The following is a 17,942-nucleotide window of genomic DNA, read 5'->3' as shown; positions in this document are numbered from 1 at the left end:
ACATTATGCAACAGAATGTAAATAATTGGTATAATAAGTGTAAGTACTATACTCTGTAAGTATTCCTGTTTTGGGTGTGTGCCTTTAACAATTACTTCCAGCCCAGTAAAAAAGGATCCTTGACGTCTGTAGCCGTCAATGGCAGTGAATACGTTAAGGGGAGTGGCCTAGTGGTGATATCAAGATCTAGAGTCTGGTCCTTTATTTCAGCGTGAGCGTCTTGGCATGGGTTGTGGCTTACAGCAGCTTCTTGCTAGTATTCTCATTTTGTATTTGTGTTTTACTTTTTGTACCGCTCAACAAACTGCTGAAAGTGTATCGGCAACTGTCGTCCGCTCTCCTTGCCCACACGCGCAGACATTGCAGTGCCTTAATTGTTTTCAAATGGCGGTATATCAGATTGAAATTTTGGCTTGCAGAACAAGAAAACAAAAAAAAAACATTAAGGGACCAACCTAGCCCCTTCTTGTGTTGTTAGCGCTAGCATTAATGCTAACATTATCCATTTTCTATAGCATAACCAGCGGGGTGGGGACAAAATATCAGAAACGTGATATGGTATGATTTCATGCAATACGGACCAACATTTTTCTGCCTGCACTGCGCATGTAAGCGACCAATGAAAACACATTTTACTACACCGCGTTTTTAACATTTGGAGCTGATCATCACTTTGTTTAAACCGTCGATTCTCAAAATGTGGAACAAGTGCCACTTCACTTGCCTTTAACTTTAAATTAAAATCCGAGAGGAACAAACTGCAAGACTTATATTGACGACTGTGAAAAGACATTTTTACCAAAAATGTCAATCATGCTGTATGGTGATATAATGATGAGAGCATATTGTGAATATGTCGTTTTGCCAAGTTATTGTATGCGATTGCCAGCCAATTTACATCGATATGGGCCATCCAACACGCATTCACCGCCACATGCCAGACCACACGGCGTCTCTTTCTCCCATTTTCAGCATTCCAGCATTCACCTTGCAAGATCATAAATCACCCCAAACGTGAAGTGATCCTTTGATTAATTTTCTATTGCGATACTTTGAAGGCCCAACGAAATGATTATGTGGATTGCGTGACCATTTTTTTTTTTTTGCCACGGCCATGCTTTCTACTCTTCATAATTGCCTGCCCCGTTATTGAAAAAGCCTTTTAAACAAATCACCCAGCAAATTGAAGGTCTGTAAAAAGCGCATTAATCAACCGCAATTCCTCGATGCAAGACGAGAATGGCCTGAAGTAGAAGACAATAAACAAACAGGCCGCGGCCTGAGTTCATGTGACTTCGCCATCAAGACGGACATTCTTCATTCCTATGAATGAGGGCTGGACTAAAGACTCGCTATCTCATCTTGATGTCTGTCTCTTCCTGCCTCCCTCGCTCTCGCGTGCGTCACTGCCTCCGAGCCGCTCACATGGGAAGCACGCGTGCAGCTGCTTGGAAGCGAAAATGACAACAAATCTGAGAGGAGCTGTGCAAAATGACAGACGGGGTGGCGGTCAATAGGGATGTTGTCACCGCCGAGGCTGACGGGGCATAATGAGATCTTTGATGGGGCCCCGGTATCGATGTCAATATCCACCGGCGCAAGGCCGAGTCACACAGCGCCCCCGTAAGCCATTTTTAGGGCTGTTCGGAAAACGGTTTCCCTTTGATTAATGAGTTAAAAGAGAACTTTGAAGTAACCGACCCAAAATGATGGCAAAACCCAAACGCTAATTACGCAAATACGACAACACGCACATTGTTCAACACGGCTTGCGTTTCAGTAGTCTGTGCCAGTGACCTACTTCCAACCACCCAGGGGCACCTAGACTTCCAAACTAGCCTTAATTACAGCAGAGTCCCTACACGCAAAGCCAACGCATATCAGACCGTGAACACTTACACGGACTGGCTGAACTATTTCGGTCACAGATGCTCCTCCAACAAGGACGTTATTGTTCGGAACTCCTCGTTGCTCTAATGAGGGTGTGTATGTGGTGTATGCGCATAGGTCAAGCGTGAATCAGGTTTCAAAAAAGAATCATATCCTGCCCTTGAATACGTTTATTATTTCAGTGGTGTAGAACTGCACTCAATTGAAAATAATGTGATATCTTGACTCTTTAAAATACTGCATTCGACTGTCTATGTGTACACTTACAACACAAAAGATGCGTCTGGAATTTCTTTTTTTTTTTAAACGGACACACAAAAAGCAGTAAAAACGCATCCACGAACACATAAAGTCATTAATAAATGCACGACTTAGCAGCCTCAACATTTGACGTGTCCGCCCAATTGCTTTCCGCTCATCTGAACCAGACCAAAGCCGCCGTCGGGCCCCAGGCTGGACGGCATCTCTTTGGCTAACGCGGCGCGGCAGGCACGAGATGCACGTAAACAGCCATTATGGCAGCGTCGCGTCAACTTCAGTTACAGGCCATCGAAAGGAAGGCTAACGGCTTTAGCAATTCCCAACCTGTATCGACCTTGGATTTGGATGCCAGTGGTCTGAATTTCAGCCTGCAAAATAACCGGTTCTTATTTACAGATTAGGGTGAGAGAGTTCGACAGAGCAAAGCGGGATGATGGGACGGTGGGCAAAGAAGGGATTAACAGAGAGGCCTATTTTAAGGATAGAATGCCTAAAAAACATGACGGCATCAACATCCCACAGATGTCATATGATGCGTTTCCTCTGGCGGATCTCAGGAGGTGCTTTGGAAGCTCGGGCCGACCTCATTTCCTGTGTGCAGTCAAAGTGCCACAGAGTCACGATGGGCCAGACGGTGCCACCGGGTCGTACGGAAACAGAGCGGTTATTTTTCCCCAGCGTATCACTTACGACCGCTGTTTTTTTATTTTCAAACAGCGAAAAACATTGGAAAGACAAGTGTGTTGGGAATACATTTCCGAGCGCAAACTTAAGTACGATTACTCAACTCACTTCACAACGAGCGGCGGTTTGGCAGATAACAAAAGGAAACGTTGTTCAAAAAAAGAGATTTTAAGATGATTATTGCCACAACAACAACAACTACAGTGCAATCTCCGCTAGCCTAATGCTAACGTACAATGACACACCCGCAATTAGCAAGTGCAGTATATGGCGACGTCCATAATTTTCAGCAATGAATATCTGTAAACAAATGATATGCACAGGCATATATTCTTTATCTTCTGTGAAAAACGACTAATATTACTGCTGTACTGAGAAGGCAAGAGGAGCTGAGTCTCCAGAAAGGTTATTTTAGTAAACTAAAATAACTAAAACTAAAAAAAAAAAAAAAACCATTTTCCATTATTATGTTTAACTAGAATTGTAGTGAAAATTTCCTTCACTTTTGTCTTTATCAATTAATTTAACACATGAGAATTTGGGATCTTGTTTTGATTAAACACAAAAGATAATCAGTCTGCTACTAGAGAAATCAGGGAGTAATTACGGTGGAGAGGTTGGAACCAGAGGATTTGGACAATTTGAAGTTAATGTCTTGAAATGATTACTCAATTATTGAAATAGTTGTCGATTAATCTTGACACATCTATTAGTGATCACTAATCGCGATCCTATAAATCCAAATCTGAAGTGAAAGGATCCAAAGAGTTACCGCTTTTGCTGGTCTTCTGTTGGTGTACCAAATGCAGTAATAATACTGCATAATAATATAGAGAAAGAGGCGGGACTTACTTCTTCAATATATGTGAACCAACGTAGAAAATCTACTCATTTTAGGACAAGACTCTAAAACTAATTTCCCATTCTGCAGTCACCCGAGCAGGTAAACAAAAAGATAAATACAAAAGTACCCTTTGTGCAACAGTGGGAACGGAATGGGAAGAATACAAATTGTGTCTTTTCCAAACAAAGCTTGTCCTTTTCTTTTTATAACAGCCATGAGCCAGGGAGAAAAAAAAACAAAAAAAAAACACTGGACGTCCTCCATCGTTGTCCTTTGTTTACTGTGTCGGATTCCTCATCTCGGTAGAAGTCATTGGCTGGATGCGCTGTGTCGCGGTGTTGTCGTCACGCAGCGAAGGGGGGTGGGGGTGGGGGGGGGAAGCTTGACCATTGTACGCTAGACACGTGGGTTAAGTCTATAAAGTGCTGCTAGCCTTCTACATGAAGCAAAAAAAAAAAAAAAATCTGCTTCTGTACATGCAGCGGTAAAGGATGCGAGTGCGGTGCCAGATGGCGAGCGCGTCGCGGCTCCTCTGAGGCCACAAAACAAAAAAGAATTTAGAGTCAGATTGACAGACTAACAAAGGCGCCAGGGGCGGAAATCTGGAAACTATATCACTCGCGCAGGAGCCCCCAAAAATATATTAGTAATAACAAGCAGAAAGCGTGTTTTTCCTTCATTACCTTGAGTTCCGGTCCCTGTGATTGATTGTCGATCGATTGATTACGATTAACATCCGGGTTGCAGCAAAGCTGGAAAGGCAAACGAGACAAGCAAAGTGTGTCCGGCCTTCGGCGGCATTTGAAGGATGCTGTAGCTTTGGCCTGTCGTGCGTGACAAAGACACCTGAGTCGCTCATCAATAGGGATGAACTGCATGTTGCTCGTATCCGCTTTTAGAAACAGCCCGCTCGGCAACACAGGAAGCCGTATTTAACGCGACACGGGCACTTGTGATCAATCTCGACAATGACAGCAACCCGAGCTGCACTAACAGAAGCGTCGGACAATATTCTCCTGCCACAGACATTTTGCAAGAACAAATGTTTTTTTTCTAATTTCACGGTTCATTGTCGGCGTCCCGCTATATCGTGATTTTTATTGTTTTTTTGGTTTGTTTTTTATATACTATACAGGCAAGTAGAAATCATTCAGTGTAGTAGCACATTGTGCTGGAACATGCTCTGAGCCCTACTAGGATAAAAATGCAGTGTAGTTAACTCATTGACTGCCATTGACAGATTTACTTGTCTTTTCACAGTCCAGCCATTCAATCCCAGAAACTTATTTATATTTCTTTCAATTTTCTTTCAAACGTTAGGGTAAAAGAGGGTCTGAGGGTCTTTACGCAGAAGAGCAATACAAAATATGCATGTGAGGCGAGGGTCATATCCTTGTGCGCTTGAGGTCGCCATCCTCGTGTTCTACACTGTAGCATCTGTGACAGGGAATGCGTGTTGCCTCAAAAGGCTCGGCCTGGCCTCTTGTCGTCGGGGTCAGCGAATGAGCGCGTAGACTCGGTCGTGTTGACTCAGGACAGCGCTGGCTATTAAGTGGCTAACCATTAGCCACTCTGTGTGTTGATTTACTCGGCGGAAGTTGTGGTGATTGGCAGCTTGTGCTTACGCGTTTGCTTTCTTACTGTTTGTTCAATAAAGCGATTAAAAGCGCACCGGCGGCTGTGTCTATCCTTGACCACTTGTGGAAGGATTACAATACGTTCCAACTAGCGGCGGTAGGCTATATTATATTTTTGTTTACTTGGAACGTATACGCACAGTTGCGTAAGCCAGTCCTGCGTAGTACTTTGCCTCACCTTGGACAGTCTGTCTTTTTCACACTCTTTTCTCCCGTCCCGCATTGTGGTGCTAACGTGAGTCCGCAGTGTGGAAAAATGATCACCACAAAATCCTGCGCTATCAATGATGAAAATCTGCGCTATCTAAATAGATTTCAAAACCTGTCATGCAGTAAAACTGCAATAAGTCAACCCCACTAAGCGCCACATTTTTGACTGTTTTAGGAATCATTGTACTCATCGAACGGAGAATATTTGCCTGTGCTCTGTTTGTTTGCGTGGCTGCTCCGTCGTGCGTGCTAATGACAATCACTGTAACATGTATGCTAATTTCTGTTTGCCCGTCAACAGCGTTTCATATTATACACTAGGTTGGAATTTAAATAGCGGCCTTTCTTTAGATGAAATTATTGAAATGGATTTTCACCTGTTGCGAACTTGCGGGTTGGTCGCCCACTACCAGTAACAATGTAGCCGATCTTCAGGGGTAAAACGCATCTTAAGTTGCTCCATGCCTTCTTACAGACTAAACGGTCATTCATTACTAAAATGATGCCCTTGTGTGCAAAACTAAAAAGCAGCTCAGACACCCCTCAAGCAACGTCGTCAAAGAACGACTAGACATCTAAACCCCAAACCCCCCCCCCCCCCGGCTAAAAGCCCTGTGGACTCTAATTAGCGTCACCCGGTTGGCACGCACGTGAAACCCGGCAACACTTGATGGCCCAGAAACAATGCTGATGCTTTCGCGCTCGCCTCACATGTCAGACGGCCAAGAGGAAAAAAAGTTGAGTGTGGGCGTTCCCAGTTAATGCAGCCCGAGTAGCGCTGTTCCCAAGGATGGTATAGGACAGGCAGAGTCAATGAGGTCATCGATTCAGCCCAGGAGACGACTGCTGCATTTTAAGACGCACACGTCTGCATTGCAGATGGGCCCTCTGTATACAGTTACAGTCATCCATAAGAGCTGAAGTAGACAACATTGAAATATGCAAGCAGCTACACCTCAACTTTAGCAGAATTTTGTTGTAAAATCTGGTCCAAAAGTCAAACATTTGATTTGCGCCATCGTTCTTTGACACATTCAAGGTAACGTGTAATATGTGCATATCGTGCGGTCTTAAAATGAACGTTTGCAACCAGCTGGTGGAGGTAGCTACAAATAAATGCTAACTAGCTAACTAGCATGGTTAACGTCAGTCCATTTTCACTGTGACGTTACTTCGCAAAGCAGAGAAGTAGCTCGTAGTTGAACTTTAGTTGCACATTTTGATTTTTTTTTAAAAATATATATAAAAATTTCTATTGCAAAAATGCAATTGTTTATTTTCTTCTTACACTGACTAATGTACCTCCAGCACGCCTATAGAGATCGAATTGCAATACCGTGATACCACAATATTTTTACTCCCGGGTTTCATGCCATCCGAATCTGGTATTGGCCTGGGCCTCGTCATTAGGCAAGTTACCGTCATAATTACTGTTTTCCATTTGGTCGTTTTAGATTCATGACCTACAAGTCTTATTTATACAAATAATAGCACAGGTTAGTGATTCTGGATGTAGGAACAGAACTCGGTCGTAAAACGAAGAACCCTTGTATAAAGTTTTATGATGTTTGCCTTTAATTCAACCTTAGTGGAGGACGGAGACATACGTGCTGTTGTCGTTATTTCTTATTGGGCAGATTAAATTGGAATGGGAACAACCTTCTGAAACAAACTCCACTTCACAACATATTAAAGCGGAAGTCAACCCCCAAATTTTCTTGACAATAATATTTTGCATGCGCCCCCACTAGCCAAAACACTGCATTCTGATTACAATCGCATTTGTGGAATATGAGTTCATATGCAAAATCCACCCGTTTTTATCCATCTCGGGGGCGGCCGGTTTGTCACTTCTGTCGACTGAATATGACATCGCAGTCGCTCAGGGCTCGGGTCACGACCAATCACGGCTCACCTGTTTTCTCAAGCTGAGCACTGGTTGTTACCTGAGCAACCGTGATGTCATTTTCAGTCGACAGCAAGTGACAAAATGGCCGCCCCCGGAGACGGATAAAACCAGGTGGATTTTGCTGCTTAATTTATATTCCACAAACACAATATTAATCAGAGGATCATGTTTAGACTAGTGAGGCTGCAAAGAATTTTTGGGGAGTGACTTCCTATTTAAGTCATATAAATACGACAAGGACGTTTTTTTTTTTTGTTTGTTTTTACTTCAACAAATAAGTGATAAAAGTATCCATACAAAATAACAAATCCATAAATCTCCAAAGGGCATCTACTTGTGTTGACCCTCACAGAACAACCGAAGCAGACATCTGAGAGTCGCTCTGAATAATTCATAGCAGAGAGATGATTGGTCACCGCTCTCACAACATGACGTGACGCCGCTGCTGCGCGTCGACAACCGGCGGCGGACAATCTGACCGATCGTCTTGTAACCCGGTCCGAACCCGAATCGTCCAGCCGCTCGCACGTACAGCGGCGCTCATGTTCATTACTGCGATGTGTGTGCACGGATTACAAAGCGCATAATGGGCTGTTAAACAAAAGAGCCCGCGTACTGAAATGAATCTCGGTCAGATGAGATGAGTGTCTCTTTTGTGCTGATTAGATGAACAATTGCAGTCAGATCCCATTATGACCAAAGTCGATTACAGATGTGCTTGTGGACGGAGAGCAGCACTGGTGGGACACAATCCAGACAGATATTCCGCAATAGTGGAAAAAAAAAAAAAACGACTTTGTATTCGTATTTTTGAAAGCATCGCTTCCACCAGGAGAACGCTTTCAACTCCGAGGTGTTCTGCAACATCACGTCATGCGTTTATTACTTCGGCAGCGGTTTTGCCAACGATACAACTCTTAAGGGAATTGATTCTCCTTTCAGCTAAAAAGCCTTTTTACATCATGAGATTAATGCGAGCCGACGCAAAATGTGGTGACAATGCATGACCGTGCCATTTTCCTGCATCACGGGTGATTTACGAAACACGACAACAAACAACTATAAAATTGATCAATGAAATTTAATGTGTTTGCTAGTTTGCTAGCTTAATCCTAGCACAACGCTAAACGTGCTTAAGCAAACAATATAACCATACTCACAGGCATATATTCTTTATCCTCTGCAAAAAAAATGACTAAGAGCACTGCAGCGTGAGCGTCTTCTTTGTGCATAAACGTATGTATGTTAGGGATGTAAGGATAACGACGATATCACGATATTGAGATTGACACGATATCGTCGGAATCGCGTTACAATATTAAAACCGAACACATCATTTTGAACTACATAGACCATTGATACTTTACAAAAAACAATACTGTGCGTTTTCAATATAAGCTCCTTTGTATAACTTTCCTAATGTACCGTACGGTAAATAATAGTAAATACAGTACTTCCCCTGGACTTTTCAGTCGAAAACTCGGTTACTAAAATATTCGATAGCTGGTGGAATGGCAGGTGGTTCTGGGAACCATGATAAACAAATGTTCTCCGTATGACAATGGTTTTCAAGTAAATCACATTTTACTACTTTGGTGGGAGCCTGGTAGGGATGGGGGGGGGGGGGATTTATTTCCCTTAATGCTACTATAATATCGATGAGATATTGTAATCACGTGCTCCATTGCAGCCGAGCCAAGAGATGCATCAAGGTATTAACTGCCGTTTTTACAGGGCGTGATTGCTGTAATGTCCCTTTAATGTGCGCCAACGACAGCCGCATGGCAATTTGTTCGTCATCTACCAAATGCCAGAATCAAGAGAGGGGACCTGTGATAATGTGACGTGTAGGGTTGGGCACCGGGATGAGTGGAACCGGGATCGTTCAGGTTTTTAAATGTCGGTGCCGCATTTCGATTCCTAATCCGTCTTGCGGAGGAAGCCGCCCAAAACAAACAAAGTACCAATAGCTTGCGCGCGGCGCGGCGCAATCGACAGACTCAAGAATCTTTAGGAACCAGAATCAAATATTGAGGAACCAGAATCGAAATCGCCCAAACACAAACGATACCGAACCCTAGTGATGTGCAGAGGAATAAAGCGTCTCTGACAGTCAAGCCGCAGTATTTATAGATGCAAAACTCAAAGCTGGTGGCTCACACACACGTTCGCTGTAGCATTAGTAGCAGTGTTATACTACTATAGGAAGTGATTTTTTATTTTTTTATTTTTTTTAAATCTGTGTTTACGTGCGCGCGCAATCATGAGAAAGGGCCAGATTTAGAATCAGGAAACAGTCCCTTTTGTTGTAATTGATCATGACTGTTCGACAAAAGGTAAGTCACACAAAGAAGCAGGCGGCTGTATTTTTAGCTGGGGTCAAACCACAAAGCAAACTGTGAATAAAAAGTGGTGGGCGTGGTTGGGAAGTGGTGGTGAGGATATCGAACACACACTGAGGTCATTACAACAAAATATCGTCTCCCTTATCTTACCTGAGATGGCGTTACAATTTGGTTTTGTCAACTACTTCTTGGCCAAGAAAGTATTTAGGTGTGATATTAGGGGAAAACTAGCATTCCTGTCATTGCGTCTTTTCCATTAATGACTTTCATCAAGCATCTGATTGGGCCAATGGCCTTGGGCGTTAAAGCTAGCTAGGATCGAAAATGATTGATTGATTGCTGAAAAGCTCTTACCCTAAAAGTTTCTAGCACCCCAACATAGATGCTATTCGTTAGCCCATCTACGGCATTTCCCATTATGTGTTAGCGTTAAGACAGAATAAGCTGTCACTGGTTCTGTCACTTGTATTGAATCGATATGAGTCTTAAAGTAGAAGTCAACCTAAACATTTTTTTTTCCAGAATATCTTCTATGCAGGCCCACTAGTCTAAACACTGCATTCTGATTAATATTGAGTTTGTGGAATAGGAGAAATCCACCCGTTTTTAGCTAGCTCAGGGGGCAGCCATTTTGTCACTTCTGTCGACTGAAGATAACGACCAATCACGGCTCAGCTTCAGTTTTAATAATGCCGTATTTCAACTAGTGGGCCTGTATAGAAAGTATTCTAGAAAAAAATATGCTGCAATGGAGGAAAAGAAAATGATTTTAGTGGACTGACACATCAGCACAAATATGTTCAATGACACCGACATGGAAACAAGAATTCAGAACATTCTCCCAGGCTGTATCATATTAAAAGAAAGTAAAATAAAAACATATTGGGAAAAAAAATAATTAAAATGATATTCAAAATCAATAATTTGATTATTAGATCGTATAGATGACAAGCAGGACTCACCTTCTGTAGACTGGTGGGATTCAGCTGGGTTTTATCTATAATCTTGACTGCCACCTTGGGAGACAAAAAGCAGGGTGAAAGAAAAAAAGCGAATGAGATCAAAACTCAGCAAGTGTCAAAACTCCTTCCCAAGCCCACTTTTGTGGCGCTTCATTTTTGTTTGGATCGAAGCCTCCTCATTATTTCCCCACACGTGGCAGCTTTGCCGCAACATGCGGCAGCAGAATAACGCCTTGAAAAAAGCTTTTGATTGACATAAAACGGAAATATTCATTTTCGAACGTGACGCTTTTTCTGTGGTGCGCTGTATGCAAATGAAGGCGTGCCAGCAAACACAGACAGATTAGCATAAAAGACAGCGGTGAAACGGGGAAAAAAAAAAATGTACATGACTCTGCAGGTCAGTCTTGTCCCGGCGGCTTGCGCGGGTCAGCAACGTGCGGCCTGCAGCTCAATAATCGGCCCAAAGTGCAAGAGGAAAATAGATCGGCTTCACTGCACTATGTAAACGTTCTTTTTTTCTGACTATTGGGGGAAGTCCACTTATAAAAGATTCAATGCATTTACCAAAATTGAAGATGGAGCAATTTTGGGCCAGTCATATACTAAAATGTAGTTTCAATAAAAATCTGTTCTGCACACACACGCGCACAAAGCTATGAACCGGGAATTGTTGTACGCTGCAGTATGTGTTGATGCTTCATGTGTTAAATAAAGTAGCAGTTGCTTGAAGATTTTATTATTAAACAAAATTTATGCCAGGGGTTACCAAAGTGGTGTAATCCTGTTCTAAAAATAGCACACCAGTGAGCTGCACATTTTTTGATTTGCCCCGCCAAGTAATTTGAGTAAATTTGTTATTTCAGAAGTGTGTATCAAACTGGTAGTCCGACGCATTAATCCGTACCCTTTCTAATCTAATACTCTTCTCCGTTAAGATGTCTATGCTGTTTTGCATTATATGTTAGCATTAAGCTAGCTGGACTTTCGTTATCGTTTATTGGAAAATGTAGGTTTCATTATACAACGGTTAATTATCTTTTTTGGTGTCAGTTTTCGAGTAAACTTCAACTAGGAGTGACAAAGTGCAAAACATTTTCCTGAACGTGAAGTTTAACGATCATCTCCCATTTCTTGATAGCGAGAGTGAGAACGGGAACTAACTCATTCGCTGCCATTGACGAATTTATTTGTCTTTTGCCAGTTCAGCTATTCAATCCCATAATTTATTTATATTTCTTTCAATTTTTTTTGAAACGTTAGTGTAAAAGAGGGTCTGAATGTCTGGCAGTGAATGAGTGAAATAAAAATTAGAAAAGTGTGAATTAATTACTTTTTTTTTTTTTTTTTTTTTTAAACATAGTCAAGAGATTGCAAATTTTCACCTATCACTGTTGAGTCTGGAACGATACCCTCACTATAAAAAGGGGGTTCACTGTTCTATATTAGTTATATAACAGCGCAAGTTACAAAAACATCAACATTGCAGCTCTGGCAAACAAAAGAGCAAAGCGCTGAGTCACAGTGAGGAGAATGTGCGGGTTATTCATGTGGAGCTGTGTTTCTTTAAGAGCAAAAATCCGCTGGTTTGGACACTTAATTCCCAACATGGAAGCTACACCTGATAAAAGCAAAACAGACGCAGTGGCGGTTAGCTACCTCTTTTCCAGACTCACAAGTGATTTATTGGATTTCTTACAATACATGCCGGGCCAGTGTTTCCATTTTTTTCGGTTCTCTAACCGTGAATTATTCAGCATGTGTTTACGGCGAGTTCATGACGTCCGGAAAGCATTAAATATGTATTTGAAAGAAGATAAACAAAAGTCAGTGGGCTGTGGACGGAGTATTTTGAGTGCCACCGCTACCATCAGCTGCTAGCGCTAGCCGTGGATTGCCTGGCTACAGTTTGCCACAGTTTCACACTGAAACAGATTCATTTCATTTCCATGATTTCCTACGGGGCAAAATGTTCTGAAATCCAAATCAATCAAAGCAGATTGCATTCCGCCTTAGTTGTTTCGCTGTAGCGCGGATTTTAACAAACCAACCATTGGTCGATATTAGGTTGCCGGCTCATTAGAATTAATTATTAGAACGATGTTCAATCACAAAGTTCCACCCCCGGTCGTCATGGTGACTGACCCTGTCCGAGCAGAACGTGGGCCGGCTCGCATGCACGAGACAGGCTCATCCTCCAATTTCAGCACAACAAGAAAAACGCAGTAAAAGTAGTCGCCAAAGTACTCATTTTGGATTTCCATTGATGAAACTTGAAACGTTCAGTGTGCTTGACTTTCTTCTCCGATTCTTATCAAACTCACCACGTATCGCAGAAGCTCTGCACTTATGTTTGCTTTTTTCACAGTGTGCGTCTATATTTAGGTCTTCCCGGCACTTGTTCTCTGTCGAGCGTGCGAATACGCTGAGAGCCTCTTGAGTCAAATTCCTGTTTGCTATTGACATGCGAACCAGTGACAACAAATTCAGAAGAAAAGCTGAATAAGGCGGCAAACGCACAGGCTACGCGAGCAAGCTTGATCGAGCGGTATGATTTAGGCTTCACGGCATCAGGACTTTTGGGAACGATAACCCGTCATTGAGTTTCAATAAAGGGATCACCGATCACACGATTTAGCAACATAGCTATTTGAATAGCTTGTTTATTTACTGTAAATATTGTGGAACCTCGGATTACGAGTTTCATTTATTCCAAGAGCCTGTTTGTAACCCGAAAAGATGGTAAACTGAGGTAATGCGTCCTATTGAAATGAAAGGAAACGCAATCAATATTTATACTTACCTTTTTTTTTTTTTTGTCAGTGTGTGGTTAAAAATAAATGCTGCAAAATATTGAAATAAATTGAAATGCCTTTCTAAAACACCATTTTTTATTACATAATTTTAACCCCCAAAAATGTCTGGTACAAAAACAAGAGAAATAAACCGTTTTCAACTCATTCACTGCCAGACATTTTCAGACCCTCTTTCACTCTAACGTTTGAAAAAATTTGAAAAAAATATATCAATAAATTCCTGGGATTGAATGGCTAGTAAATTCATCAATGGGAGTGAATGAGTTAAAAGTGTAATATAGAAATCTGATGTATTATTATTATTATTAATAATAATTATTGTACGCCCTGTAGTATTTGTGTGCTGGGTCTGTGCCTTTAAAAGGCGCGGCCGAATGAGTGACGTCAGGAGCTGGCGTCAGGTTACCAGCTGCATCTGTGTGAGCATCTGTTCGTGAGTGGTGGCCAACGGCAGCTCCTTTTGAGCGCTCTCATTTTGCATTTGTCTGTTTGCCCTGTCAATAAACAGCTGAAAGTGCATCTGCGACTGCATCTTAAATACGAGGGCATTGCACGACCTTAATCGCGCCTTTATCTCACTCCAGCTGCAGCAGTAGGCTTGCGTTTCAATTTTTCGCCAGCAAGCCTCGTAACTCCAAGTGAAGGTACCACTGTGTATTTTTGAAAAATTAGCATATGAGCCAAAATGTGGAGTAATCCGAAGAGGTGATCAGTCAGGCTTTGGCCGGCCCGTTGCCTCTCACGGCGCGCTTTCGGTTGTTTTGTCTCACCCTCGCATTCAGATCACATGGCTTTTATTGGTCTGTGTTCTTTCCCGCACTCTGATCCGCGTCTTTGCATTCTGATGAGCCAGCAAAGCCACTCGGGCACACAAAGCAAGCAAGCGAGCAAGCGACTGACCTTCTCGTCGCGACCCGGACCTGGTATCCAATACGCCTGTTTAACATTGGCCGGCGCCAAGGACGCCGTTAGCGCTCCTAATGCGGGGGAGGAATACATTTGTGGCGTCACAGCTCCTAATGTGGCCACGCGCTGGATCAAACTCGGGAGGATTAAAGCGGAAGTCAACTCAAAGATATTTGTTTCAAGAATAGGTTCGATGCAGGCCCACTAGTTGAAAAAAAGGCATTATGATTCATATGAAATACGAGTTAAGCAGCAAAATCCGCCAGATTTTAGCCATCTCAGGGGGCGGCCATTTTGTCACTTCTGTCGACCGAAAATGACGTCACAACTGCTCAGGGCTCAGGTAACGACCAATCACGGCTCGGCTTCAGAAAACAGGTGAGCCGTGATGTGTCGCTATCTCAGCTCTGAGGGTCTGTGATGTCATTTTCGGTCGACAGAAGCGACAAAATGGCCGCCCCCCCTAAGATGGCTAAAAAAAACAAGTGGATTTCATTGCTTAACTCATATTCCACAGACACAATATTCGCCACAATGCTGTGTTTCAACAAGTGGGCCTGCATAGAACATATTCTAAAAAAAAGATGTTTGGGTTGACTTGGGTTTACCGAGGGATGCAAGCAGCTAAGAAATATTCTGTGGCACAACGCAGATTGTTGTCCACTTTGGCTCAACCTGGACCTCCGCCAATTTAAATAATGCATCATCATTGATTCCTTACTCCATAATATGCCTGAATTTTGTCATTCCTGGTTGACACTGACCTCAGTTTTTATTAGCCATTGACCGCAGCAGTCATATGTGAGTTTCCGATTCTGCCCCTGTTACGCTGGAATTTGGCAAACCTGGGGGGGGGGGGGGGGGGGGGGTCAACTTACCTCTCGTCCAGTCAGGACGTGCCGCGCCAGCTTGACCTTGGCGAAATTGCCCTTGCCGATGGTCTTGAGGAGGCGGTAGTTCCCGATGTGCGGGTGCTCCTCCGTGGAGGTGAAGGAGTTGCGACATCGCGGCAGGCTGTGGCGACTGGCCGACTTTGTCGGGGCAACCGGGGGCTCCGTGAAACCGTCCACCGACGAGTGCTGTAAAAAAACAACGTGGGTAGCGTTGGTCGGCGGTAACGTTCACATCTTCGAGATCAGCGGGTTGTTAACCTTAAATACTCTGACTTAGCACCCGTTTCCGATGGATGAGGAACCACAAAACCCTTTTGACATCTACAATTTATCTGTGAATGCATCTTCACGGATCGCTCCACTCTGCCAATATGGCGCCGACACTGATGTATTATTTAGCACCCAAGGGGACGGAAAAAACATTGGCGGTCATGACGCATATTTTGAGCAAATTACCCCACATTTTATCTTAACGTGATAAGACCGCCATGATCTTCAAATTTAGAGTTACATTTTTTTTGAAAAACCAACAAACCAAAGCGACAGGGACCTGCAGCAGAGGGATAAAAGTGCAGCCACAGCTTACCCTGTTGTAGCCATTTTTAAAACCCTCCAAGTGCCTCAGTGATCAAACAAAAAGTATCATGGCTTGACTAGTAATAATTGGTATCGGCCCTGAAAAAAAACATATCGGTGTATCTCTACAGCATATTGTCAACTACTGGTGAGGAGGACTTACTACATTTTTTTTGCCCCGAAGTATTGGTGGCTGGTATCAGCAGCCTCCACAAAGTATACGATACCTTGAAATAAAACCGGCATGGGCCCAGCAGCGATACTCGCCCGTTCTTAGGGAAAACTATGACTTCCATCGATTGAAGTTATTCACTACACTTGAAATGTGCTGTTGTATTCAAATATTAGACTTTATGCTCCACTGTATTTCATTGTGAATCTTCAACTCCGATGATCATCCGTCCTTGTTGTTTCCGCTGTGATTCGACTCGTGAGGCATGCAAAGCTTGAGTTTGTACTGCTGTTGACGCGGGGCGGCACAAAGTAGGAGCCTGCATGCTAATCTAATGAAAGAGCCACGTGACCCCCCCCCCCCCCCGTGACACACTGACCTTATCAGCACCGGATGACACTCACTCATTTTCGAGCTTCTGGAGAGAACACCCAAAAATTCCAGCACACCGCCGAGAGGCCTTGGAACAATACGAGTCGCACTGTTCCGGCATGCGAAGGTGAATTAGCGGCGGACGGCTGGGAATAGGACGCTGGCAAAAGCAACCGGTTGTGTCATTCGGGGTCAAAGCTCCCATGATCCTCTGCTCCTCGCGGAGCACCACACCCAGCCAGCGGATAATTCGCCGGTGCTGTAACCCGGGCCGGCTGGCTCCCGTTTCACGCGGAGAAACGCTACACCCTGCAGGGTGCGCATCACCTCAGCCTGAGCGCGCATGCTGACATCCCATGAGTCACTCGGGCGCATTGGACAAAAACAATTTTCTGGCACAGACCAATTTGGATTTCCCGCATCACCTTGAGAGTACTTGTTGGCATGGTGAACTGGTTCAAAGAAACAAAACAACAACAACAGCAACAAAATAAAAAGTCTGACTGAACACTTGGCCTGCTCCCAAAACGCTCTGAATGAACCAAAACGAGGAACCGGGACAGGTTCTTCTTGACGGGCTGGTGCGTCACGCCGCTACACAAACGGCGCTTCTCATGGACTCCCAGCCACACAAAATGATAGAGGCAAGTGATACGGAAAGCCGTTTGTTCCACGTCCTTGATATCCAGCCCAAGGCCCCCGCACTAGTAAGCTTTGTCCAAACTAGTAAGACAATTCAGCGCACGAGCGGAAAGACCGGATCGCACTCGCAGAACTGTCTTACAAGAAGGGCCCGACCGATATGGATTTTGTCGAGGCAAATGCCGATTCCGACATTTGGCAGGAGAAAATTATGATAACCGATCTATCGGTCGATTCATTTAATAAATACATAATGAATAAGATAACCTCTTTTTTGGTCCTCTAACCTTACAACAATAAAAAACAAATTGCTGATTTTTTGGGGGGGTTGAATTTCATCATAAATGTCTTGTTATAATATGTTGATGAGTAAAATTTTTTTTTTTTTTTTTTTTTAAATCAGCTGATTTTGGCCAATTTAAAAGAGAATCTAAAAATAGTTTCTACTAACCTATAAATACTTACTTGGCTTTCGAGAAAACAGTTGAAGCATTTATTCGATACCATCGATATCCATCTTAAGGTTCATGTACTCGTTCGCTCTTTGTCGTTAGTAATACGCTAAATTTAGCGTACAAGTAGAACAACTCTGCCTTATCACGTTATTACGAGAAATGCTCAAATGGCTTTATGGAAACCTGTTTGCGCATTTATTCAAGATCCTTGAGAGCCAACTTCAGGTCCATGCACTTGTACGCACTTTGTCATTAATAGTACAACAATTCAACGCACTAGTAGAATGGCTCGGGCACACAATTAGAACGGCTGCCTAAATGCCATAACAATTATGGAAAGCTGTTTGAGCAATTATTCGAAATACTGG

At 43.2% G+C, this 17,942-nt stretch overlaps 1 protein-coding gene across 3 annotated transcripts in view; it reads right to left on the bottom strand.

The window, feature by feature from the left end:
- mark1 (MAP/microtubule affinity-regulating kinase 1) overlaps positions 1 to 17,942 on the bottom strand; it is a 43,863-nt gene that overhangs the window by 13,858 nt on the left and 12,063 nt on the right. For all 3 annotated transcript variants that reach the window (XM_086044357.1, XM_086044355.1, XM_086044356.1), the window contains 2 exons: positions 15,343 to 15,543; positions 10,743 to 10,796 (listed from right to left, as the gene is read on the bottom strand). In XM_086044357.1, coding sequence (XP_085900483.1) covers positions 10,743 to 10,796; positions 15,343 to 15,543 — 255 coding nt within the window. The remainder of the gene's footprint in view (positions 1 to 10,742; positions 10,797 to 15,342; positions 15,544 to 17,942) is intronic.

This window comes from Filicampus tigris, chromosome 11 (genome assembly GCF_054856515.1).
Source record: "Filicampus tigris isolate MCC_2025a chromosome 11, RoL_Ftig_1.0, whole genome shotgun sequence".
Classification (NCBI taxonomy): Eukaryota; Metazoa; Chordata; class Actinopteri; order Syngnathiformes; family Syngnathidae; genus Filicampus; species Filicampus tigris.
This window is presented reverse-complemented; position numbering and strand designations above follow the sequence as displayed.